The sequence below is a fragment of the Chinchilla lanigera genome, unplaced genomic scaffold (assembly GCF_000276665.1).
Source record: "Chinchilla lanigera isolate Chin_1 unplaced genomic scaffold, ChiLan1.0 scaffold00119, whole genome shotgun sequence".
In the NCBI taxonomy this organism is placed as follows: Eukaryota; Metazoa; Chordata; class Mammalia; order Rodentia; family Chinchillidae; genus Chinchilla; species Chinchilla lanigera.
The window spans coordinates 3,101,557-3,126,718 of NW_004955520.1; the positions used below are offsets into that span (position 1 = coordinate 3,101,557).

Sequence of the window (25,162 nt, forward strand, 5' to 3'; positions counted from 1 at the left end):
GCTGGGGGCTGGCACTGGGGCAACCATGCCACCCGGGCCAGTCCCTGACTCAGCAGCCAGGGTGAAGTCAGCACTGAGCACGGGCTCCCAGTGGGCCTGGATCGGGCCTTTGGGAACCCACTGAACAGAAACACTCGTACTGGAAGTGTAGGAGGACGTGCGTGCTGCCAGTGGAAAATTCTGAACGCTCCCCCAACCCCAGAAATGCTGAAAGGACCGCGGCACCGCAGCCTGTGTGTGCCAATCACGTGCAGTCAGGAAGACTCCGCGGTGATACAGGCAAGAAAGACAAAAATGTAATAGACACTGTATGACCTACTTTTTAAAATAAAAAGCACGATAAAATAATTCTGTAGTATCACAAAGGAAACCTGAGAACGAGCTCAGCCCCATCACTGGCACAGGTCATGTGACGAGCTGAGACTGTTAGGTCGTGCATAGAAATGAGGAGGCTATTAATTTTACTTTAGAAAGTTCTGGACTGCTAGTCACAATAATTTTGTTTCCTCAAATTACCAAAATTAATTAGTGGCTAAAAACAGAATTTCTCTGCTGGAGTCATGTCATGTCTTAAAGATCGAGGATACTAACTCTGGCAGTATGAATTTGCATTTGACCTCATGCTCTAATGCACCCCTGTGCTGGTTGACAAACACGATTTCAGGGCCCCCTGCGCATTTCTGCACCAGTGCTTCTGAGTGAGCGGAGCTGCACTTTCCGTGGGAACCGCGGGGACAGAGCTGGTCAGCATGGAGCCTGGAGCTGCACCTCAAAAACAGCAGCGGTAAGGCGGGCCGAGGGAGGACTGAGACTTGCTGCCATCCAGGGAAGGGGCTGAGCCAGAGGGCACCGCCCACAGACAGGGCGGGGGGCTGCAGGGCTGGTTGCGTGCAGGGCAGGAGGAGACCCACGGAGTACAAAGACGGGCAACACGGGGTGGGGGAACCAGCGACCGAGTTCTCTCTTTCTGTTACGCGGGGTGTGAGTGTGTGTGTGCGTGTGTGTGTGAGTCATGACACTGGGACCTGTCCTTTGGCTGGCGGGAAAATCATGGCTTGCCTATGGAAATTATTTGCAGAAGGTTAAACCTCTGTACTTCCAAGAGGATCAGTTGGAAGGGTAGCAGTTCTATCTGGCGACTTTTAAAGTAGGTGTGTGCCTCTCCTGCACGGACTAGGAGGGGACAGTCTAGTCCCTATTCAAATAACAGTGTGTGTTTCACCTAACAGAAGCCCGGGACCCGTGTCCAGCCCGCGGTGAGGAAGTCACACTGCGCGTTTCCGCACGCTGTTCTGTGCTGCTGCTTACAGCACTCCCCCTCTCCCACAGGCGTGATGAAAGTGCTTCCTGTTCCTGCTGTTGGTTTAAAAGCTGTCATAGTTTCTTCTCCAGCTGTTCACCCTTCACTCTTGTAGTGGTGTTCGTTTACCAGGACTGATTTCTTAAACTCACTGCCTACGGCTGATCTTCTTGACTCTCCACCCCAGCCTTACTCTGTCTGGAGTTTCGGCAATAATTTTCACTCTGTCTGTGTCATGTGTTGTTGGGGACCACTACAAAGTGGCTCTGAGCAGGATTTCATATTAACCAATTGGCTTTCCATGTCTACTTGTGAGTTGTCTGAAGGCCATAGCTGAGGATGTCTGGCTCCAACCCCAATTAACTTAAAGGAGACGGCAGCCGAAGGCATCTCACGCCTGCTGTGAAGGCCCTCCTGGAGATAACATAGTTCTCCTAACTTAACACAATAATTTACTTGAAAAAGTCCTGCCCAGATTCCCGCCTTTTCTTGAGTATCCTCCTCCTTTGTTTAAAAACCAAATGAATATGGGCCACCCAGAGAAGTCTTTGGCTAACTCAGAGAATACTGAAGCTGTGAGAGAGTTAGTCCCTCCTGGTACCCTAAAGTCATTACCACTGTCTCATTTATTTAAGCCTTCGCCAGCCACTCACTTGGGAGATTGCGGGCCTGATCAGCCTGCAATAACTTAGGGTTATTTAACCTGGTTTTTGATAACGGTCACCTCACGTACACTTCAGCGTGCCGTCCGTTACTCCCACCCGAGTGCTTTCTAGACTCTCTGTCCCATCTCCGGCGGCCTCCGCTTCTCCCCTGCCTCCCACAGTACCGTGTCCACAGCATGTGCCTCCTGTGCAGCACCCGGGTAACCTCGCACCTGGGCTGCTCACCACGGCTGCCCCCGCTCAACCGCCCGCTTCAGGTCTGCAGAGCTAGGCTGAGTCTCACATCTTGGGCACGGGAGGCAAGTGCTCTCCCTCAAGCCCCATCCCCAGCTCTGAACCGTGCTCTGTGGGTGTGAGATCCATGGGCCAGTGTCACGTCAAGTCACTGTCACAAACAGGGATGCAAGAGTCAGGGGAGTTCTCTTTGGTGGTGAGGCTGTGACCCTGAGAGTCCCTTTTGCTGTTTAAATAGCTTTTCCGAGAAGCTTCCTCCTCCTTTTCATGTTCTGCCAATTGTGATTCACTTGGACACACTTGAAAGCACAAAAGATAAAGATCTCACAAGGCACTCTGCGCACAGTGAGGGGCAGTCTGCCGGGGCCAGGGTGTGCACTCACGCTGGGGATGGTGGAGGACTTCTTCCTTTCGGGGCCCGCGAGCGGGCTGGCCGTCACCTCGCTTTTCGAGCCGACCGTGATGCTGCCCAGCTTCCGGGCCACGTCTTTGTCCCACTCCTCTTTCTGCTCACTTTCCACACTGTTGGCCTGGGGCCTCTTGGTGTAGGACACGGCAGCGGGGATGGACGGGCCGGCTGGAATGCAAAGAACAGCAGTTAGCTGAATAGCAAGGGACACACTTTCTTCTACGAACAAAAACTACTAGAGACGTCTGTGTTTGCAGGCTTTACACTCTGCACTAAGATTCCTCTGTTTCATTACAAAAGTCAGGTCAGCCCTGCAAACGGGATCGGTTCTGTCCTGCAGCTGAGTGGTTCCAGGAATCTGGGGAGCTGGGGACATGCAGGTGTGTGTGGGACTCGCTGGGCACTTGGCTAGGGAAGGCCTGGTCCGCCTCTCTGTCCCCACGTTCAGTCCTCACCGTGATCGCTGAAGCGCCGCTGCTTCTGATTGGCGGAGATGCTTCGCTGGACCTTCAGGTGTGCGGGGGACTGCAGGGTGCTGTTGTTGAGGTCGCTGCTGGGCCGGGACCGCTGACTCAGGTTCCCACTGGACAGTGCCTCACCACCTTCAAACTACGAGAAGAAAGACCAAGGTTTTAAAACCAAAAAATGTTGTTGTATGCTAACAAAATGCACTCTTGACCTTCTACACCATTCAAAACTACACCCAGAGTAACCAGCTCTAAAAGCCAGCTGGCTCTAGGTAGAGCACTTCAAGCTGGCACGACGGAGGAGAGGGCCTGGGTAGACGGAGCCTGAGGGTGCTTGTCACCTCCTGCTTCTTTGTGTAAACCCTAGTTTAGTTAATACACCAAATAAGAGCTACAAATTACTGCACGGTAATTATGTGGTGGCCTCTGGCGGAAGCTTTTCCTATGTTACTTTGTTTAATCATTACAACAAAGCTGCAATGAACGTACTAACCTGCACTTCACAGACAGGAAAAACTGGGGTTAAGAATCAAGGAGCACTGCTGGGACTCAAACTTGGGACCAAAATCTAACATTCTAAATATATATATATATATATATAGAGAGAGAGAGTGTGTGTGTGTGTGTGTGTGTGTGTGTGTGTGTGTGTGTAAGCGCGTGCACATACACTACTAAAATGTCTACTTTCCATACTTTATGCTTTGACCTAAGACTGAAGTATTTTGTTTGGTGTTTTCCACATTTTCAAAACAAAATCTGGGTTACTGGCTCCGATCAGGAAATCACATCTGTTTGAAAGTAAGCACAGTAAATGAGGGGTTGACACACCGTTCCTCTCTGCAGCATGAAAGTCGTTTGCTGCCAGCGAACGTGGGTGGAATCTCTGTCTCCGACGCTGCCCCTCCCTTGAGCACCACTCACCGTCCTTCCCTGCACCCCCGAACGACCCTACTGCCTTGGCGAGGCTGTCGCTCTCAGACACACATGCTGCACACGGAACGGCTCAAGGGCAGCATCCGAGGACGAGGCCGTGAGAGCTGCCCGCTGGGGCTGGGCGGGACAGTGACCTGCTCTCTCACAGACCTCTCTCGGTTCCTGGGGATGACATTAGTTTATAACTTGCACCTTGAGTTCTGAATTGTAACCAAGAAAAATATTTTGATCCTTGCATTATTGTTGCCATCACAAAGAACAGAATACATTTAAACAGAATACACTGACTTAGCTGTCACCAAACTCAAGGAATACTTCACATTAATTTACAAAGATAAACAACTTACTTCAGGAGGTTTTCTACCTAGAAGAATGTAAGTAGCCATAACTTCATCGTACTTCTGATTTATTAAGGCATCATTTATTTCATCTCGTGCAAAACCCATGGTGACCATAACATCTAGGAGGAAAATGCAAATATTCTCAAAATGGTTTATTTTAGTAAACAAATCAGCAAAAGTGGGCAAATTTGCCAATACTGGATGTGAAAATTAAGCCTTAAAATTTTCAAGTGTAGTTTTCATAATTAAAAGATATAGTATATATGTCCTGGATTAACCTGCATATCCTGAATGTCATAGATCACACACATTCGTCTTTTTTTGCAGAATTACCTACACTGTAGATGATGCACTCAGGGCAGATCGATTTCTCACTGCCTCATACTCTGCCATGCTGACTTCCTTTGTCCCCCCAAGGCCGTGTCTGCCTGGGGTGCCTACAGGTCCTCTTCCCTGTCCAACCCTTCGCACCCTTCCTGTCACAGAGGGGCTCTCTCCTCTCTCCCCCACCCGCTCTCCTCTGTCTCCAGCAGACTGATTCTCCTCTGGAAGACCTCAACTCCACAGCTGTCCCTCTGGGCAGGCCCCTCAAGCTCTCCCCGGCTTCTGGCTTTCCAGCTGGGTGGGAGGAGCTGGTGAGATCCAATGGGTTTGGCCACTGGAGAGACACAGGCCCTGGGAGCAGAGGTCTGGCAGGGGGGCGGGAGACGCCCGCAGCTAGAACACGGAAAAGGGGGAGCAGGAGTCTGAGTGCTCAACCCCGGTCACTCAGCACTTCTGAATTCTCCATAAAAAATGCTGATGCTCCTCAGTCTGGCCAATGCTGAGAACTCTGGGGAGGGATTGTGGACAGGAAAGAATACAGTACAATAAGGACAGAACTGAGGAAAGGAAAGAATAAGAAGAATAAAATTTCAACATTTAATATTTATCATTAAGATGGTAATGCAAATCTTTACCAAAGAAAAGCTGCTTCCTATTCTATTCTTAAAACACTATTTTGGTAGCCTAAAGAACTTGCACTTGTAGCCCACAGTAGCACCCTGCTAATATTCAAATACTCACCTATTCTTTTTATATCATTGAAATCCGGTTCTGGCTCAGTGTATGGCTTTAGTTCTTCTTCTTCGTGTCCTACATTCATCCATCGGTCTTTCATTATTTGCTAGGAAATAAAGTCGATGTTACGTTTGGTCAATCACAACATTCAACCACTTTTTAGCTTTCTAACAGTGACGGCGAACCTTTTAGAGCTTTTTGCCCCCACTGCTCTATAAACGTGTGTGAAAATTATTGGTTCACTCGATAGGAGCCACGAGGCATCTTCAGATAAAGTGACTGTTTGTTCACCAGGGCAGCAGAAGTGCAGGACTTTGGAACACAGCAGCCTACCACATGGGTGCCTGCCACGTCACACACTCACCAAACGTCATGACTCCAGGAACGACCCTCCACCCTTGTTTAAAAGGAGTACTTTCAAATGTGAAAGATTTAACATAAGACCTACTGCTTTTAACCTTTGCTGTATATTTTTACATTTACAATTAATGGAAAGATTCTATTTTTTTTTATGTTCTTCAGCCAAATACATGCCTATATTTAAAAGTCACTACTTATTCACATATCAGGAAAGAAGAGATTATGAGGAATGGAAATCAGTAACGATAACTCAGAGAATATGGAAAGGGAAGACAGTTAAAAAATTAAGTCTAGAACTAGAAATAAGGTAAAGCCAGGGTGGGAGCAGTGCTGACACAAATTACCAGAGGGAGATTTAAGCTGAGGGTGGGAACAGCAGAGAGTGCTGGGCCAGCAGCCCAAGACTGCCCAGCAGGGTAATCTATGGGATAGGAAAAAATATTTGCAAACCACACACTAATCCAGGGTCATTATTCAGAATATGCAAAGAACTCCTCCAATTCAATAACATAAAAATTAATAACCTGATTTTAAAATGGACAAAGGGAATAAATAGACATTTCTCCAGAGAAGATACAACAATGGCCAACAGGTACATGAAAAGACGCTCACACAAAATCCTAATCACCAAAGAAAACCACAACCACATGAGATACCATCTCCTACCCATTAGGATGGCCACTATGAAACCACCAAAATAATAACGGACCACCGGATGCGGACAGATCAGAGCCCTTGTGCAACACTGCAGGCAGCGTAAAATGGTGTAAAAAATTAACAGAACAACGACATCATCCAGTAGTCCCACTCCTGGGTATTTATTCAAAAGAACAAGAGGCAGAAGAGCCAGGAGAGATCTGCATGCTGTGCTCACTGTGGCATCCTTCACAGCGGCCGAGGCAGGAGCCACCTGAACGCCCACTGACAGATGAATGGGTGAAGAGAATGCGCAGCTCCTACGCATCAGAATATATCCACCCTCATGCAGGAAATCCTGCTCCAACCTGGAGGGACCTGGGCTGTGTGCGGAGCAAGGTGAGCCAACCTCAGCAAGGCAAACGCCGCACGATTCCACCTCTGCAAGAGCCCTCACGCTGTCCAGTTCGCAGAAACACGAAGCAGGAGGGAGGCTGACCGGAGGAGGAGCTGTCTAATAGGTCTGGAGTTTGACCACAAGGTTTGATCACAGCTCTGGAAAGCCACGTATGACAAGGCGCACACAGCCACGCTGCAACACACACCTAGCGCGGTGAAGAGGGTGATGTATGTTTGTCTCTCTACTCCCCTCAGAGGGCAGCCTCGTGGGGACATCGGCATAGTCATGGATGACGGAGGACTGGCACCCGGGGATAGAGGCAGTGCTGGAGGAAGACCTGAACTTTCACGCTGGAAGAGAAACATGCTGGTATGGAATGATTCTGCATTAATTACAAGCCTTTAATGCTCCAGACGTTGTGCAATTGTTTTCTTTTTTCAAGGCCTATAAAGTACCTCCTCCAGGTCCATACCTTACCTGCCGAGAGTCGACTAGTAAGAAAAATGACCTTCCACACAGGCGCCCTTTGAAGGCTGACCTTGCCTGCCCAGGTAATCTTCCCTTATTCACCCAAAGGTAACTGCTAAAAGACAGAACTCCAAGCTGACCTTGGACACTAGATCTGAGAACGCAGCAGCACGGGTGGGAGGATGTTCCCAAAGCTCTCAGACCCATGGTAAACTCATGGACTGAAAAGTATCACCACACAGACACAAACCTCTCAAAAAGATCACCACTAAGTTCACTTCTTATAACCGCTTTGAGCAGTGGCACTTAGGTAACTCTCCAGCTAGCTGAAAGGAAAGGAGACCCACTACCCACTGCCAGTAACAATGCTACTACGTAACGAGTCTGTGGTGGCCAGCTGTCAGGAAACAGAAGGAGTTGGCAGGCTGGCATCAGGAGGAAGAGTAAGAACAGAGCACAGCTGTGAACTCCCGCCACTGTTTCCCCAGGTGAAGCCGCCTCTGCTCTCACCTGTCCTCTCAAACAGTACGTCTGACAGCAGCCTACAAAGAGTCAGGAGCTGGCCTTGTAGGGGTGAAATTTTTTTGCTGGCAGAGCCTTGTAGGTTGGGAGATGAATCCAGTATTCCTCCTTTACCTGAAGTTTTGCTTTCCAATGTGCTCAAACATGGCCTGAGAACATTAGCTGGGCAACTCCAGCGGTGAATAATTCCTAAGTTTTCACGTGTGTGCCAGGCTGGGGTTTAACTGAACGCCAGCAGTGCCATGCAGCGCTATTAGTCAGTCCCAAGACCCACTGCTACATGACAGCCGAGGGACAGCGCGTGCAAGGTGGATACGCCGCCCACACCACACGCACAGAACAGGCAGCGCGAGAGCTCACCGGAATTTACTTCACAGTGTCCTGGGCTCGGCGGCGAAGGCTGAACGGAGCCCAGCCCCACCTCACAACGCCCACGCCGTGCACCTCGCCCCCCTCACCACGGGCGCTGCGCCTTCTCACACCACCACGAGACGTGCGAGGGGCGCACGAGAGACATTTCGAGAGGCAGACAGACACCATTCAGGTCACTTTCATTGCAGGACACCGTACCTGCCGTGCTTCGCCGTTGGTTATCATTGTTAACCTCACTGGCCTGGTTTACAGACTAGCTTTATCGTAGGTGTGTATGGACGGAAAAACAACAGCGCACACGGGGCTTGGTTCACTGGCGGTTCCCGAACCCCTGGGAGGTCCTGAAGGTTTCCCTGAGGACTAGGGTAACGACCCTACCTAAAAACCCTCCCAACACAGCGACCCACGTAAGGGCCATCCCTGAGCACGCTCCAGCCCTCTGCTCACGGGGCTCTGGGAACGAGACACACATTTAAACCTGTCCTCCCCAGGCCTCACCCTGCCGCACGCCCACCACCGAGGAAGCTCCCTGCCCTTCCACATTTGTTACTGTCCAGGGGACGAAGGAGGCAGGGCAGAGGCAGAACAACAAGTGTGAGTTGGAAAGAAATTTTCCAAGTGTTTCAAATCCACTCCAATGAGTCTTCTGCCATGTTCTCATTTAAGATGACCAGGTTAAGAGCTCGAAAACAACAACCATGAGTGAGATTTGTAAACAGTGGAGCCATGTGAAACTAGAGCCAGGAAGAAAAAGGAAAGGTCAGCAACAAAAGGACTGGAAGGGAGGCAAAAGAAAGCAAGGCTCCAGGGAGGAGAGATCCCAGGTCCGAAGAGGCCGGCGGCCAGACCAGCAGGACGTGTGGGGCCGGCACGACCAGCTCGGGAGCAGGGCCTGAGCCTGGAGCTTCGGCAGCTTTGGCAGAGCTGAGGCTTCCTTCATGAGCAGGGCGATTTTAAAGGCGTGATTTTGAAAAGCCTCTCTGGCCGGTGTGCACAGCACATCTGAGGGCTCAAGACGGAAGGGTCAGGAGTCAACTGAGGGGCATTTTAGCTGCGATCTAATGATGACACTCCGAGTTAGAGGAACGCAGCTGAAACATTAAAAAAGATGCTTGACTGACCTGGCGGTAAAAATTAACAAAACATCGCGACTGGATACAGGCAGAGGTGGAAGGGAGAGACGGAACGCAACACCCAGGTTTCAGGGCAGACCAGGGAATGGGCTTGGTACCGCTCCTGGGACAAGCGTAGCCCGGGCAGGACTGGAGTTGCACTGGAGCAGCTGAGCCCGAGGCACCGGGGTACTCGAGCAGTGGGCCTGCAGCCTCTGGTCTGCAGCTCAGGGCAAGACTGGCTCTGATCAGTGCTGATGAACACTGTTTTCCAGGTGACAACAGAGGACCTCGTGGGAGAGGCACACCCAGGAGAAGGAACAGATTCGGGAGCACCAGGGGAGGGGTCCGGGAGGGCCTCCAGGACACCACGGCACCTGATGGGGAGCAGAGGGCCCAGGACAGGCATGCTTCTGCAGGAGGAGGCGGTATCCTGCCAGCTCAGGCAGAAGGATGGATCCCTCCAGAGGGAAGTTCCACTGAGGCCTGCAGTTAGGAGCCAGAGGAAATGACAGCAGGTAGGAGACAGATGGGTGACACCGGTGTAGACTGCAGAAAGTCTGGCTAGGAAAGGGCTGCACGGAAGGGAGGGACGAAGGCCCAAGGAGGGAAGCCACGGGCGATGCGGGCTGGAAGGGTTTCGAAACACACCCCTCTCCACCCCAAAGCAGCCTGGGGAGCCACAGTGGTACCAGGCACGTGAAAGGTGAGGGACACACGGGGGAGCCTGCAGGGCCAGGGCCATTTCTCAGTGGAGTGAAGGAGGAGCTGGTTGGCCTAGAGTGCATCCCTCTATTTTCTCCACCCAAGCTCTTTTTCATCTTCAAATGACCACGGAAAATCTAGGCCCTCCCTCTCCTTGTCTTTGATCACATCCTGATTTTTACTTACACTCTAATGCAGCCTGTCATTACGTGAGTCTTCTGCGTTCACCTGTTATTATCCATTTCCACTGTTAGACTCTAAGCCTCAAGGGAGAACGACCCATGCTTGACGTGTTCGGTCTCAGGTACCCAACACTCAGAGCACCGAGCATGTAAATGCTCACTACAGATATGTAGACTGACTATACAAGCCCATGTCTGAATCCCTCGGCATCCTTCCGTGATCCCACGGGGTTTGGCTAGAGCCTGCTGTCACTCTACTCAGTCACACCGCACCTTGGACTACCACCCGTGGTGTGCAGATCTACCGCCCTCAGCTTTTTACCGTCCTGGAGGCACAGATCGCCACGCATCATCTTTCGCAGCACGAGTGACTGCTGTTTTTCCCCGCAGGATCCCAGGGTCAGAAAGGGCTTGCAGCTCAGCAGCAGGCAGATGCCCAAGTGTGAGCAGTGGTGGTGTCGGAGGCGCGCAGAGGACCAGCCGCCAGGTCCAGACAGGGCGGGTGTCACCGCCCCGAGGACAAGACTCACTTGGGCACTGAAGACAAGGAAGGAACCCAAGAGGATGCTAAGGCTGTTAACTCAGGCTGCCTGGCGAAATACGGACTCTGCGAACTAAGTGAGAAACGCAGAAGCATGTGGCCTGCAGTGGAAGGTAAAGAACGGCACGGGAAGTCAAGCTAACCCAAATTTTCTGATGTCTCTCAACTGCACTGTGCTTACGTGGTGCTCACATCACATCCACATGTCCATGTCGGGAAGGGACACGTGAGCCAATATATCTTACACGTGTCACGCACACTAATATATCACATACATGGGCCGACAGGCAACGTGTCTTACCAGACGCATGAAGCCTACATATATCTGAATACACAACACTCAACTATTTGGAGCTGTGCTCTGAGCAGGGAGCGCCGAGAAAGACAAAGCAGACCCATGTGCAGGTGGGCTGGGCTTTTCCGGGAAGGAAGCGCAGGAAGCCGGAGGAGAACCGGCCCTGGAGATGGAAGTAACCTGGCTAGGCGGGCAGCCAGGGTGGACGGCTGCGGCTCGGGGCGGAGGTAACATGCAGTGAATGAAGGCAAAAGAGGGCCAGTGCCTCACACGAGCAAGCTGGTCAGACAGGCAATGGGAAGACCTACACTTTCTCAGCAAGGAAGGCGCGGCATTTTAGAAGAGAACTGGGACAGCAGCAGGCAGACACACCGAAGGGGCAGCGCCCTGCTGGCCTCATGCAACCAGCTTGAGGTCAGGCACAGGGCAGAGCCCAGGGAACGCGGGCCCGGGTGAGGTGAGGCAGGTGGGAAGAACTAGGCCAACAAGCAGCTCTAGACAGAAAACCAGCTGAACAAACCAGGCCACTTCAGACTGCGCTTTCGGCATCTCACAGGAAACAAGAGGACAGACAAAAGCCGGCCTAGAGGAGGAGCTCCATCCGGGTCCCACTGCCAGGAACCCGAACAGCCCTGACGGACCAACCGCCACAGTGAGACTCGCACGAAGCTTGTTTCAGATGCCTCATAAAGAAGTAAATGAATTACTCTGGAAATACGTAACCTAGACTTAGGTGCACATCTAAAAGATTACGGAATTTAGGACAGCCAGATGGAAATAATTTCACTGAAATGCTTTTCAAACTTTATAAAGCATATCATACGCTCTGAAATTGTACTTAGGTATGTTTCTTTTATAAAAGAGGTTATTATTAATATAGTGATCTTTTTGCCTTTCTGTCAATTGTACTGTAAAGCACAAATATGATTTTAAAGATCATCTTAGGAGCAGCTAAAAAATTAGGTGTTAGAAGTCAAAAGTGAAAATACAGTAAACGCTTTTGGGGGAGCACTAAGATGACAGAGAGGACAGTAAGAGAAGCTTTACTTCAAGCCCAAGCTGTACATTATTTTGAGACTTAATACAGCCACTCCTCACTAAAAACTACAATAATGAGGGACTGAAGATGCAGGTGAGAGCTGGGGCGCCTGCCCTGCAGTCATGAGGCCCTGGCTAATCCCCAGTACTGCCTCGGTAGAGGAACAAACAACCTGGAAAGATGAAGGGATGGATCCACAAAGGGGGAATGGAGAGAAGGCTTTGGGTTTTTTCTAATAAAAAATCTAGACATACTAATACTTCAATAAACGAGGGGAAGACCCCGGTATACAACATAAAACACGAATCCCTTCAAAAACCTGTGCGACACCACCCCTTCCTGCTGAGTGCAGTCAGGTGCCGACAGCATGTGTATTGGCGGCCTGGAGAGTCTATATAAATGATTTAGAGCAGCCTGCAGACAGCCTTCGCACTGTAAATCTGCGATACCTGGTATTTCCAACATGAACTCATGGGTTAAGGCTGACAAACTGAACCTTGAAAGCTGGAACAGGGGGTTCTGGACTCTACTCACACATGTCTGCTTGCACTTGTGAAGATCAAATGCCTTCATGGAAGAGACTGGCTTTTGAATTCCACTCAAAGAACTCTAATACTTCTGTATCCAGCACTTTAATGTTAGGGATGAAAGATGAAATATTTGGCTACTGAAAATTAATCATCTTTAAGACAGAAGTCCATCTTACCTGCTCACAGACATTTATAAGATCTGTTCTCCCAAAATAACTTTTGTAGGTTGCTTTTATGCGGCTTGTTAGCTGAGCTGCTGCTTCAACTCTGGGTGTTTGTAAACTGACTGTCAGGCAAAGTGTGTTCCTATGTAAAAAAGGGGCATGAAGCCGGGACAAGAGAGATGTGCTCTCTAAAGCTCTAGAATTTTGGAACTGACAAGAGCGTCAACAACTGAGTTTCACATAACTTGCTATGAATAACGGTTGGAAGTTTTCAAAAGCAGTGATATAAAAACAGGCTCTTGGCTGTATACCTTCCCTACTACAATATTATGAAGACAACCTTTCACTCCTAAAGAAAAAAACACAAAAATCTTAAGTTTAGAAATAGAAATAATCACATTTAAACAAATGATTCAATAGAAATACCTAACTGACCCACTGCTAGAAAGCATTTAAAGTAATCTCTCAATGGACATCACCGTCCCTTGGCTTCCATCGGACACTGCATCGTCTATGAATACGTGGGGAAATAAAATTACAAAGCCCAACTACACTGAGAGCTCTGTACAAAAGGAGGTTCACTGTAAGGCTGCTTCCTAACCCAGAAATCCCAGCTACACTAAAAAAGTGCAGTTTCAATGAACTTAATTCACTGAATTTTCTATCCTCCTAATTAAGGCAATAAATATAAAAGAAAGCACAAGTATATAATGCATGGTGAGCCTCTGAAGTTACTTCACCGTAGGCCAAAATATCATCCTAAAAACAGACTTGCAACCTTTTAAACACATATGTTATTCTTATTGTAGTGTAAGAAGGAAAAAATTAGGCATCTGATTGCACAAAGCTTTGGGGTACCACAGTGAACCATACTAACAGTGTGTGTGGAATGTATGTAGTAACATAACAGTGTGTTAAGAAATGGAAATACTTATTTCCAGTGTGTTCTATTTACATATTTGTAAAGTTTTTGTACTGATGTTCAGAGGTTTCCATTCAATTTTTTACATCAGATTCTAATTTCACGTATAGCGTGGAAGTATGCATTGGATTAGAATTTTCAAGATCTTTTTTCATCTCTGAAAAAACTGTTGAGTCTTTAGTAAAAAGCAGGTTTTCTGTTCTGACCAAATAGTTTTCCTCTTTCTTCAACTAAAAGTCAGTTTTATCTGTTTTCTCATTTTAATTTAATCCTTCACTGAACAATTAACAGTCTTTAGAAAGAAACCTCTCTTGACAAATCTTAAATAAAGATCATGCCACTTTCCCTTTCCTAAGAAAAGGGCAAATTTATTTTAACTCATAAAACCACCTTTTTAAACACCATTCATAGAAGACAAACTTGAACAGATTAAGCAAGGTTCCCCAGCTCTGAGGTGGCGAGGGTAGGGCTTGAGCCTATGCCTGACTCACACACCTGCTCTAAGGAATGCACGACTCCTCCTACCCAAATCCAGCAGACAAGGCGGAAAGGTGAACATCGGTACACACGTGTTTGCTGTTTGGACATTTTTGCTGAATCAAAGTTCAAACTGAACTCCACTACCTGTCAAATCATTACCACGAAGTATTGCCTTTATATGTATTGTGTTGAAACTCTAATGTAGTTTTTAAAAAGTCAAAAAAACCCTTCCAAGTATATTTTTACTTATAATATTCACTTATTTTTTGTCTATACTGTTGTTGCAAGAAAGAGGTTTCACTTCACACCTGTTTTCCTCCGTAGTCTGCTTGAACCTCCTTTTCCATCTTCCTGGTAACAAACATTTGCAACTACACCTTAGCTAGGTCTGAGTACAAGTCAGTACAAGCCTGTTCCCCCTCAGATGGGAACCGCATTTGTCCAGAGGCGCCCAGTGGGGCCGCCTCAGTGGACATGAGGTCAGGGGTCATCTCCACTGGGTTCCTCCCCGTGTCCTTCCCCAACCAAGTACTGTGTATAACATCTCCATTTTATATGCTGTTGTTGTTTTATTCTCTTTAAAATAAAAATATACATATATATGTATATACAAGGATAGCTGGGATAATTGTACCGCTGATGTCTAATGTTTATTGAAAGGACCAGTTAATGCTTAAATTTTTTTGACTGATTTTGCATACTTGTAATCTGGTAATCTCAACGATTAATTTGGAGAAAACAATATGCAATGTAACAATCACTGGTGAATTCCTACCATCTTGTCTAGTGAAGCTCTATATTGTTTCTAATGTGTTTTTTAAAATTTTATTTTATAGAGAGTAGTAAATGAGAAACAAATAAAACAAAACAAAAGAACAACAGCAGCATACCAGTATCACAAACATAAACAAACCAAAGTAAGAACATTTAAAGTGACACAAGGTTTCAAGGCAAAATAATACAAATTAACAATTGTTGTTATATTACATATCGCTATCCTCAACAATTTTGCTCAAGATTACCAGATGTAAGAATGGAAGATTGTTCAAACCATTAAAGAGAATAAGAAAATAATTATTGGATAAAATATTAGAGGTAATACAGAGTTTCACTAGACAAGATGGTAAGAATTCACCATGGTAATTCCATTGCCTATTTTACCTTCTCATCAGTTGCTCAGATTATCAGATATAAGCATGTAAAATTGATCAGAACAAATTTTAAGCATTAACTATTCCTTTCAATACACCAGCAGACATCAGCAATACAATTGTCACAGCTATCCATATATACATTTATATTTTGCCTTCCTTCTTTCTTTTTTCTTCTTTCCCTCATCCCAGTCATTCCTTCCTTTGAGCAGTTTCTTTCCCCTTCCTGTCATCTATCTAATGTGTTTTTTAAATTATTTTTTATTCTTTTTAATGGTTTGATCAATCTTGTGTTCTTACACCTGGTAATCTGAGCAACTTTGTTGAAGATAACAATACGTAATATAACAACCACCGTTAATTCCTATCATTCTGTTTTGAAACCCTGTATCATTTTTATTGTTTTTGTCTATGTTGTTGTTATTTTGTTATTTTTTATTCTCTTTAAAATAAATAAATAGACATTCACTTATATTCTATTCTACCATCAAGTATATTGATTACCAGACTGTCCACTATTATGCTGGTAGTATTGTACTTATTCTAAACCAAGAATATTATGAATTGATTTCCTTTTTACAAGTTAGAGGAATACAACAGGGAAGGAAATCATTTTGTTTATTTTTATCAAGGACAGAAAGAAAATCATCTTATATGCTATTAAAATTCCGTCCTGTTCCTGGAATATCTTCATTGTCAAACCTTAAATCTGGAGTACCAAAAAACCCACTTACTTCCAAGCTGCCTCTCTTGACGGGGTTCAGCACAAGCAGCTTCTTGAGCAGGTTCTCGCAGTCGGTGGACATGTAGAAGGGGATGCGGTACTTCCCCCTCAGGACCCGCTCCCGCAGTTCCTTGACAGAGCAGACGAGAACACTTACAACTGGACCGGCTTTGGGGACCAGCGTGCCTGGGGTGACAACACCAATATCCCACTGAGTGGTACCTTCAGATTCTGGCCATCGAAGGGCAAGGAGCCACTGACCAGCGTGTAGAGAATGACGCCGAGGCTCCACACGTCCACCTCGGGCCCGTCGTACTTCTTCCCTTGGAAGAGCTCGGGGGCGGCGTACGGGGGACTTCCACAAAATGTGTCCAGTTTGTTCCCCACTGTGAACTCGTTACTAAAACCAAAGTCAGCAATTTTAATATTCATATCAGCATCAAGGAGAAGGTTTTCAGCCTAAGAGGAAAATAATAAAAGGACAATGTAAAAAGCATACACAAAACAAAATCTTTGTTTGCACTTGTTTTAGAACCCGAACTTACATACTCTGTCTCTTGTTTTTAAAAGTAGTATCAGATTTAGAAGTGCACTCTGGTACTTGGCGGTGTAACTGCCCCACCTGACATCTCCAAGAGGCTAAATTTCAACATTAGAAAGGGAGCGCTCCAAGCTCTCATCTACTCACACACCCAGCTACGCACAGAAGAGGTTTCACTTCACACCTGTTTTCCTCCGTAGTCTACATGAACCTCCTTTTCCATCTTCCTGGTAACAAACATTTGCAACTACACCTTAGCTAGGTCTGAGTACAAGTCAGTACAAGCCTGTTCCCCCTCAGATGGGAACCGCATTTGTCCAGAGGCGCCCAGTGGGGCCGCCTCAGTGGACACGAGGTCAGGGGTCATCTCCACCGGGTTCCTCCCCGTGTCCTCCTTCCCCCACCAGGGACTGTGTATGCGAAAGTGTGAAACGATGCGGCCTGTTAGACTCGCCTGTCTCTAGCTCCTTTCCCTGCTGCGAACCTAGTTCTCCCCTGGAGACACATTACGTAAAAAGCTGGGGGCGCTGCCCCATGTTTGGAGAGCCTGACTTTCTAACATCCCAAGACAGAGGCGTTCACAAAGTTTTAAATGTGCCTTTTGCAGGCGCAAGCCATTCAGCCGAGGTGTGTGTTTTGTTTCAAACTCTGTTTCAGCTGACGAAGAGACTAAAAAAGTCACAGGCTACTTTGCAGATGTGCAGGTTCCAACAAGGAGTAAAACTTGACCAAAATGAAAACCATCACACGTTTATCCTGAAGCACGCTGGCTTATACGAGTCACATGCATTTCATGTTTGTGCACACACTGAAAGACTGTCTACGTGAGCTCCAAGGCAGAGGACGAATGCCGGCTCTTCCACCAGGTTAATGTGGATTTGTGCCTTGACCTTGCTTCTGTTGAGTGGGATCTTGCACATGTTTATTTGGGGATAAATTTCCACATTTTTCTATTTAAAACTAATTGAGTCATGGTGACTCAAGCCTTCCAGCTTTTGATACTGGATGATTTCTCTCCATATTGTCCTCATTTCCTCAGTGGGGGTCAGTATTTGCTAAAGTTCCTGTGAGAATCACATAAAAACTACTTGCCTCAAATAGGTAGGGAGCCAACTAGAAGTTCTGACTTTATTATGAAATGTGCATCACTGGGCCGTTGGTTACAAAGTTAGCAACTCACCTTAAGGTCACGGTGAACAATGCACTTTTGATGACAATACTGCACTGCAGACACGATCTGAAATAAATATTTGGGTAAGTGAGTAAAAATTACTTTATAGTAAACAATGCTGATTTTCTCACAATCGTCAACTCCAATTTAGATATATTACTAATTTGGATTTCAAAGTAAAATTGAGTAATTTCACTATTTCTTTAGTTCAGAAAATTATACATATTAGCAGGAGGAAACTTGCTCTTAAATGTAGAAACTATGGAAGGTACTATGAAAGCACACTAAACAGCTCCCTTGTCAGTCTGTGAAGATTTGTGCGGATCATTATGTCTCCCTGAATGTACAATACGTAGCTTTGGTCCAGTGGTGTACTGCAATGTTGAAAAAACTGCTTTGGCACAGGTGAATGAGCATTTCAGGATAATGGCTAGAGATTAAAAAACAAAACTACATCCTAGGAATTACATCAGGTGCGTTCAAGGCATGCTTTCTTGATTTAATAAAAGGTATATAGCAACACCTTATATTTATCTATTCAAATATAGAAAAATAGGAAATATTTTGAATCTTAGAAACACCCAATCATCAAAAGAAAAATGGGGAAAATGGAATTTAATCTTCCGTCACTAATTCAGCCTGGCAAAGAGTTCTATACTCATAAATACATCCTGCGTGCAGTTATGATTTTTAACCACTGTGAAGTGCTCCTGGGGACAAGGGTAGCAGCGTGGACCCAACAGTTTAAGAGCCAAGATATAAATGGGAGACAGATTATTAAAAAATTCTCTAATAGTTCTTTACCTGATAAAAAATGGTAAGAATCTGACAGCAGTGGATAAAGTGCTATTTCTGTACACTAATGACTAGGTCTGATGGACAAGAAAATGACCACTTTAATACATAGCAGAATGTTCAGTTGTGTGGACTCTGCTCAATGTAAATTCAGGTGGAATACTGAATGCTGGTTATTTACAAATGGACACAGAAATGAGATTTTTAGAAGATTAAAAGTGATGTAAACTAAGACATGCTAACAAGAATATGAGTGAAGAGAAAATGTCAAAGTAGTGTGAAACTGACATTCCAACATTAGAAAATTATCCTAATGTATATTACAGTGGTCCAAAGACAGATGCTATGAATTGAAAACGAAATCACCAACACAGTGAGTAATATACACTCGATCAAATTCACTGACTCCGTTCACTGAGTCCCTGCTATGTGCAAACAACGTGCTGGGTGCTGGGGTGGGATAGAAACAGCACTTCCTGGCCTGCCCTCCAGGAGCTTCCAGTCTGATTCGGCAGGAAAACGTGGGTGCACACAAGCCGAGGTACAAAGAAGTGAGAGAATCCAAAAAACGATGATTTCCATTGGAAATACTTCCCAGAATAGGTGCTATCTGATCGCAGCTGTCCTTGAAGGACAGGGCTCGTTCTAAACACTGAGACTGGGGGAAAGTGAGGTACAGGGTGGATGCGTTCATGTTGAGGGTGTGCCCTGTCTCTGGAAAACCCATGGGAAGACAGTGACAGAATGGGAACGAGACCCTTCTCGACAGGCAGGTAACAGTCCCTGAATTCCAAGCAAGCCAATACTGCAGAACCACTGACCTCGATTATGCAGGGTGATGTGAATGCTTAAGATCATTTTGAAGTGTGTGTCTCTAAAATAACCAATACTTGTAATGTTAGTTTTCCTAAGCAATATGCTCCAAAGTTCTAACACCCGACTTCCACTAACTTACGTCTGTTAGTACAGGGCCTCCACGCTGTGTGTGCACGGTAATGATTGTACGCACAGCTTATAGCACGTGCACACTACCAGGCCGTTTCTGTACGGAGGGTGTGGGAGTGTGCGGATGCTATGCTGTCTTTCCCAAGTCACACGGGTAGCTGGGTAATGATGTGTCACCAAACACAATCGGAGGCCAAGCGTTCACAGCAGACAGAACGGTCTCTAAGAGCAGCTACGGTTCCCAAGCACGAGCGCTTAGAGAATGGGACGGTGCTTCGCCAGAATGCTTTCTATTAAGCGTAATTCTCCACAGCCAGCAACCAGCGCGGTGCTTTTCAGTATTTCCACACCGGCCTAGCAGGGTGCACTTTCTGCCAGGGAAGAGGTGAGATGTTTGGGTTTCTGAATCAACCGCAGAACCCTCACCCACGTGGCCAAGTTTCACTGTAGTATTCTCTCTCCAACTGGACTCTCCCATCTCAGAAGGTTCTGGCCCCTCCGGTGAGGATGCAGGGCCTTCTCTATGGCCTGTCCATCAGGGACCCTGAGGACAGGATTTATAGGCAGCCCTGTACTGACCTTAAGGCTGTGCATGCCTCTGCTTTCTGGAAAAGGGCAGTGTTGGGGCTGCGTGGTAACTACTTGTAAGTGGGCAGCGAGGCCTGTGCTTTGGCTTGCAATACCCTCGAGGCTGGAATCAGTACTAAGACTGCTTAGCAGGCCGCAAGTCCCACAGAACGCAGAGGCGCTGTGTAGGTGATGACTGCTAAGCAGCCTCCAACTGTGCTGGTGTCTTTGCTCTCCCTTACAGGGGCCATGGACCGGTATTTATGTGCCCTTGCTAATGCAGAACATTCTTCCACTGTTCAAAAATTCATAGAATACAGAGAAAACAGATAAACACGAATGTACATGTATTCATTCTTAAGAATTTAAACCCATAAAGAAAAATAAACTCCTCAGAAATAAACTTTCTAGTTTTGGGGGGACACATATAAATGTTAAATGTATTTAACATTTATAGCACACGAGGAATCGTACAGAAAATATTTCCCATTGTTCTACAGTAAATGAACTGATTAATTATTTTGTGCTGGAAACTGAACCCAGGGCCATCGCAGAGTTACATCCCCGGTCCTTTTCCAAAATGTTTCATGTTGAGACAGGATCTCATCAGGCTGCCAGGTGGGACTCGAACCTCTGATCCTCCGACCTCAGCCTCCCTGAATGCTGTGACTGCAGGCACGCAGCACCACACCTGGCTGGTTTTACACATTTTAAATAGCATTAAGTGGACACTGAACTTCTGCAACATGAAGAACATAAACCTGAATTCAAAATAGTTCACATGCTATTTGCAAAAGTCAGTGTTAGTAACTGCTTGATCTACATGGATCGCAGCAGGGCCTGTGCTCGCTGGTCAGGAGACACCTTTACTCCAACTTCCTGTCCTCCTGTCCACAGCAAGGGTGGCAGGCTCTGTAAAACAGCATGCATTTCACCCTCTCTGATTTCACAGAGTTCCAAGCACAGTTTTCCACACTAAGTATGTTTTTGGTAAATAAGGAGAACTAGCAGAGTAAAAAGGAAAAGGTTAAGTAGCAATAATCTCTAAAACATACATTAATTAAGATTCCAATGGAAATAATTAATGCCAATTGGAATTTTTCACTGGTCTGCTACAAACTAAAACCACTGTGACTGATACTGAAAAAAAAATATTTAAAGCAATGCCTGCAGCACTCCGCTTAAGAGCAGCTTGGCCCTCACCCTGCAGAGGAAAGAATTTCACCGTAAAGGGACCAAACACAGTTCAGTTTCTTAATGTGGCTTTCCACATTACCAGTTGTTTCTGAGTTCACAATTTTAGCAGGAATGCTTCTAGGAATCTCTCATGAATAAAAGGGCTATGTGTGTCTTTGGTATAAAGCATGTCACAAACTGTGTATCAAAGAATAGTAATTCTGTAAGACCTCAATAACAGAGACTTTACAGAACAAGTCTCCCCACAATTCATTTGAAAAATGCATGTCAAAAAATGTTAAACAAATCTTTTCTCCCTTCCCCCTTCTCTTGAGGGTTTTGCTGATTGTTTAGTATGTTAACCTAAATAATTCCCTTAGAGGAGGGTTCTCCAACCTCTGTAATTGCTAAATTAGTGCCTGTAATTAGAGAAGTGGGGGAGCAATTCATAAGTGAAAGTTTTAAATTCTTGGAGCGGAAGTTTAGGATATTGTAAGTTGTCTGCTGCACCTGACATTAATACATTTTATGAACAATCCGTAATTAATTAATCATTTCTATAGGAATTCATTAGGTAGGCTTACTTTCAATTCAGTCCTAAAAATTAAAAATAAAATCCTAGATGATTTAAATTATTTTTCCTTACTTTATAATTTCTATAACAAATCATATTGAAGTTTAATTGCAAATGCCAATATCTTACAGAATTGTAAGGCAGTATCATCACCTTCTGTCACACTGGCAAGATTCTTTGACTGCGGCTAAATAAAATTATCTGTATTCTTGAAATCTATAAAATGCGTTTCGATACCAGTACATATTTAATTATAAAAAACCGCGCAATAACCTCTTTAAGCAGTACACATATATGCTCTGTACATAACGCTTACAATACTGGATCACAACTACCGGATACAGGTGTCAAAGAATTATGTACTTCTTCTCTACCTTGGGCTGGTGTGTATCTCCAAGACTCAGAGTTAAGGTGAGTCTCACTTATAAAAATTCACTGTTTATCACCAGCTAAAAATAACCATCTGTATTTCAAATTTAAATTCAGGAAAATAAGTCTTTGTTTCCAGGAATTTTCCTATTTTAAAAAGTGTAAGCAAGCAGGAATTTAACTTTTTAAGACGTCTTGTGCACTTAAGTCCAGCTTGTGCTTCTGTCCATTGTACATCACTAAACACAACAGCAGAACAAAGTTGAAACCACTTTCCATACCTGCCTAAATTTTGAACGGGCCTCTTTTTCTTTCATTCTTCCATGGGCAACTAAGTAATCAAATACTTCACCTGAATCAGAAAGGCAGAGCAGGTAGTAAAATATACAGAGATTTTCAGTTAATAATATACGCAATGTCAAGTTTTTGCAGAAACTTTTGGCCCACGATTTTCTACTATGTCTAAGTAAGTTACAAACCAAATACATGAATAGAAAAAAGGAAAAAATACATAGACAATGGAGTATCTGTAGCGGGTTATGATTTAGCAAACCTCTTCAAACATACATCGTAAAAAACATAACCAAGAAAACACGTTTTCTGGTTTCAAGTGTTATGTACAAATACAGTCAACTCTTTATTGTCCATTCTAATAAAGGGAAGCTATGGCACAGGAAATGCAAACTACTCTTGGCTTTGTATTTGGGGCCTCCAGTGCAAACAAAATAAAGACACCCTCTCCTTTAAATTCTACCAAACGTGGAGTCCTGGAGTCCTGGTCAAATGCCATCTCACTATCTGACTGATTTCTTTCTTTTCCTTCCTATGCCGGTTATGCTTAATCTCACTCTACTTATGTCCTCTGGTAGTTAACGTTAATCACACAAAGTTAAATCACACTTGTGTACATCTCGGTTACCCCAAGTGAACTGCAGACCTCTTGCACATCATCGTCATAGCTGCACTTGATCTGCATCCTCTTCATGATAGAATACAAAGGGGTAAGCAATAAGCTCATTGAAATAATTAAAGATAACTAGATGCTGGAAAAAATTCCCAGTAATCCACTTCTTTACATACTTATGTTTTAAATTTCCTCTGGTTGGTTTAGTAAAACAAATTAACCTTCAATTACAATTTTAGAAATAAAATAGCTCAGTGTACTTATAATGTGCAACACATAGATATACATGTATATTAAAAACTTATAAAGTGGTTTTTAAAAATCCCGTTTAATAGAGCAAAACTGTTAAAAACTCAGGCTTCAGGATCAGGTCAGTTTTGGTAAGGATCCTGGTCCCGCCCTAAGAAGCGACTAGAAGACAAGAAGACTGAGTTTCTACCTGCTGCCTGCTCCTGTGGCCCTGGGGAGCGCAGGAATAATGCGTGTGCTTGGTGCAGTGACTGGCCTAGAGCAAGCACGCAATGAAGGATACATTTATACCTAGGTAAATTGATACATTCCAAATACATACACAATACCCTAGGGTGTAAGCAAAATATTAAAAATCAAATATGCAATGGAAACATGTCAGATGAAACTATTACATCTACAATGTGAAACAACATATTATACCAAGCGTACCGTGGGATTAAGTGGGACAATGGAAACAGAAATGAAGGGATGCTCGAGGTGATTCATCAACGGAGTTAATCTCAGATGTGTGTTAACAGTTGTTATTTCAGGTAACCCGTCATAGTCCCTAACTCCAGATATGAGTTTAGGCTGGGAAAACATGTTTAGGACTTCAAAGATTTGGTTCTGCTCTTCGGTTACGTGGAGAATGCTGACACCCTGGACATTTACACGGGCCAGTCCCCACTTACCAGGTACTGTGCATGGATGATCTGCTTCTCCAACAACCATGCAGCCTGTGGGTAGGGACTCTGTCTGTGCTCACCTCTGCATTCCTACCTCCTAGAACACTGCCTGGGAAGCACTTCACAATCATTCTTCCATGAATGAAAGAAAGGATAAACACACCATCCAGAGTAGACCCGACATCTACTTTTAATAGGCTTCTCTGGATTAAACACAGTTTGAAGTCATAAAGGATTTCCCTGACTTGGAACCAGTGAAGATCTTCACTCCACTGGGCACCAGAACCAACTGATCAACCCTTGGCAAAGGGGCAGCTGTCTGCCTCAGCTCCGGCCATGCCAGGTGCCCACGTGAAGCTGTCTCTCCACCCAGCTCCCCATGAGGCTTGCTGCTGTGTCGGGGAGGCTGGCAGTGCCCCGCCAGTGGCCTGGCCATTGCGTCCTTCATTGGCACCAATAGAGAGCTGACTGTACATGTCATCAACACATCAACCTGCTCACGTCACACTAGCACAGCCTAGGATTTCCCGTATCAAAGTGCGTCCAGCCCTTTCTCTAAACTTCAGATCACTAGCGCAAGGAAAAAAGAGTCAAGGTGAACCGAAAATAACATTCAGGGTTCTCATGCTGACAGACTGAGACGTCAATCTAAAAACCAGAAAAATAAATAGTTCATTACGTGGTATTTGAAAGTTTATCAATTTTATTACAAGTCTGTATTTTATGAAAATGTGCCTGGATATTTAATTTTTAAAACCCTATAATAATAAACACTAATAAGCAAGGTTTTTAGATTAAGTTTAAAAACCTAAATTGAAAAATTTTCAGGGTAAAAACAAGCTTTGCAAAAACCAAGTCTACTAAAGCATTTAATCTGCATGAATAAGTAGAAAGCAATTAAATACATGTAATGTTTATAATGTTTTTGCTTTTTTTTTTTTTTTTTTTTTTTTTTTTTTTTTGGTCTTTTTTAGACAGAGTCTCGCTACGCAGTTCAGGCTGGCCTTGAACTCACTTTGTAGCCCTGGCTGGTTTCAAATTTGCAACAATCCTCCTGCCTCAGCCTCCCAAGTGCTGGGATTACAGGCGTGTGCCACCACGCCCGGCTCCTAATGTTTTGACATCTGAGAGGCTACATAAAAATGTGTGGGTTAGATGCTAGAGATGGAAATAAATTCTCTTTACTCCAGTT

General features: G+C 45.2%; 1 protein-coding gene across 1 annotated transcript in view; it reads right to left on the reverse strand.

The window, feature by feature from the left end:
* The window catches only part of Mark1 (MAP/microtubule affinity-regulating kinase 1), a gene marked incomplete at its 5' end in the record, with an annotated part of 117,945 nt that overhangs the window by 13,976 nt on the left and 78,807 nt on the right, over positions 1-25,162 (reverse strand). The window contains 8 exon segments of the mRNA XM_005409266.2: positions 2,583-2,776; positions 3,064-3,217; positions 4,356-4,468; positions 5,415-5,514; positions 16,022-16,141; positions 16,234-16,470; positions 17,733-17,789; positions 22,431-22,501. Of these exon segments, the coding sequence (XP_005409323.1) occupies positions 2,583-2,776; positions 3,064-3,217; positions 4,356-4,468; positions 5,415-5,514; positions 16,022-16,141; positions 16,234-16,470; positions 17,733-17,789; positions 22,431-22,501 (1,046 nt within the window).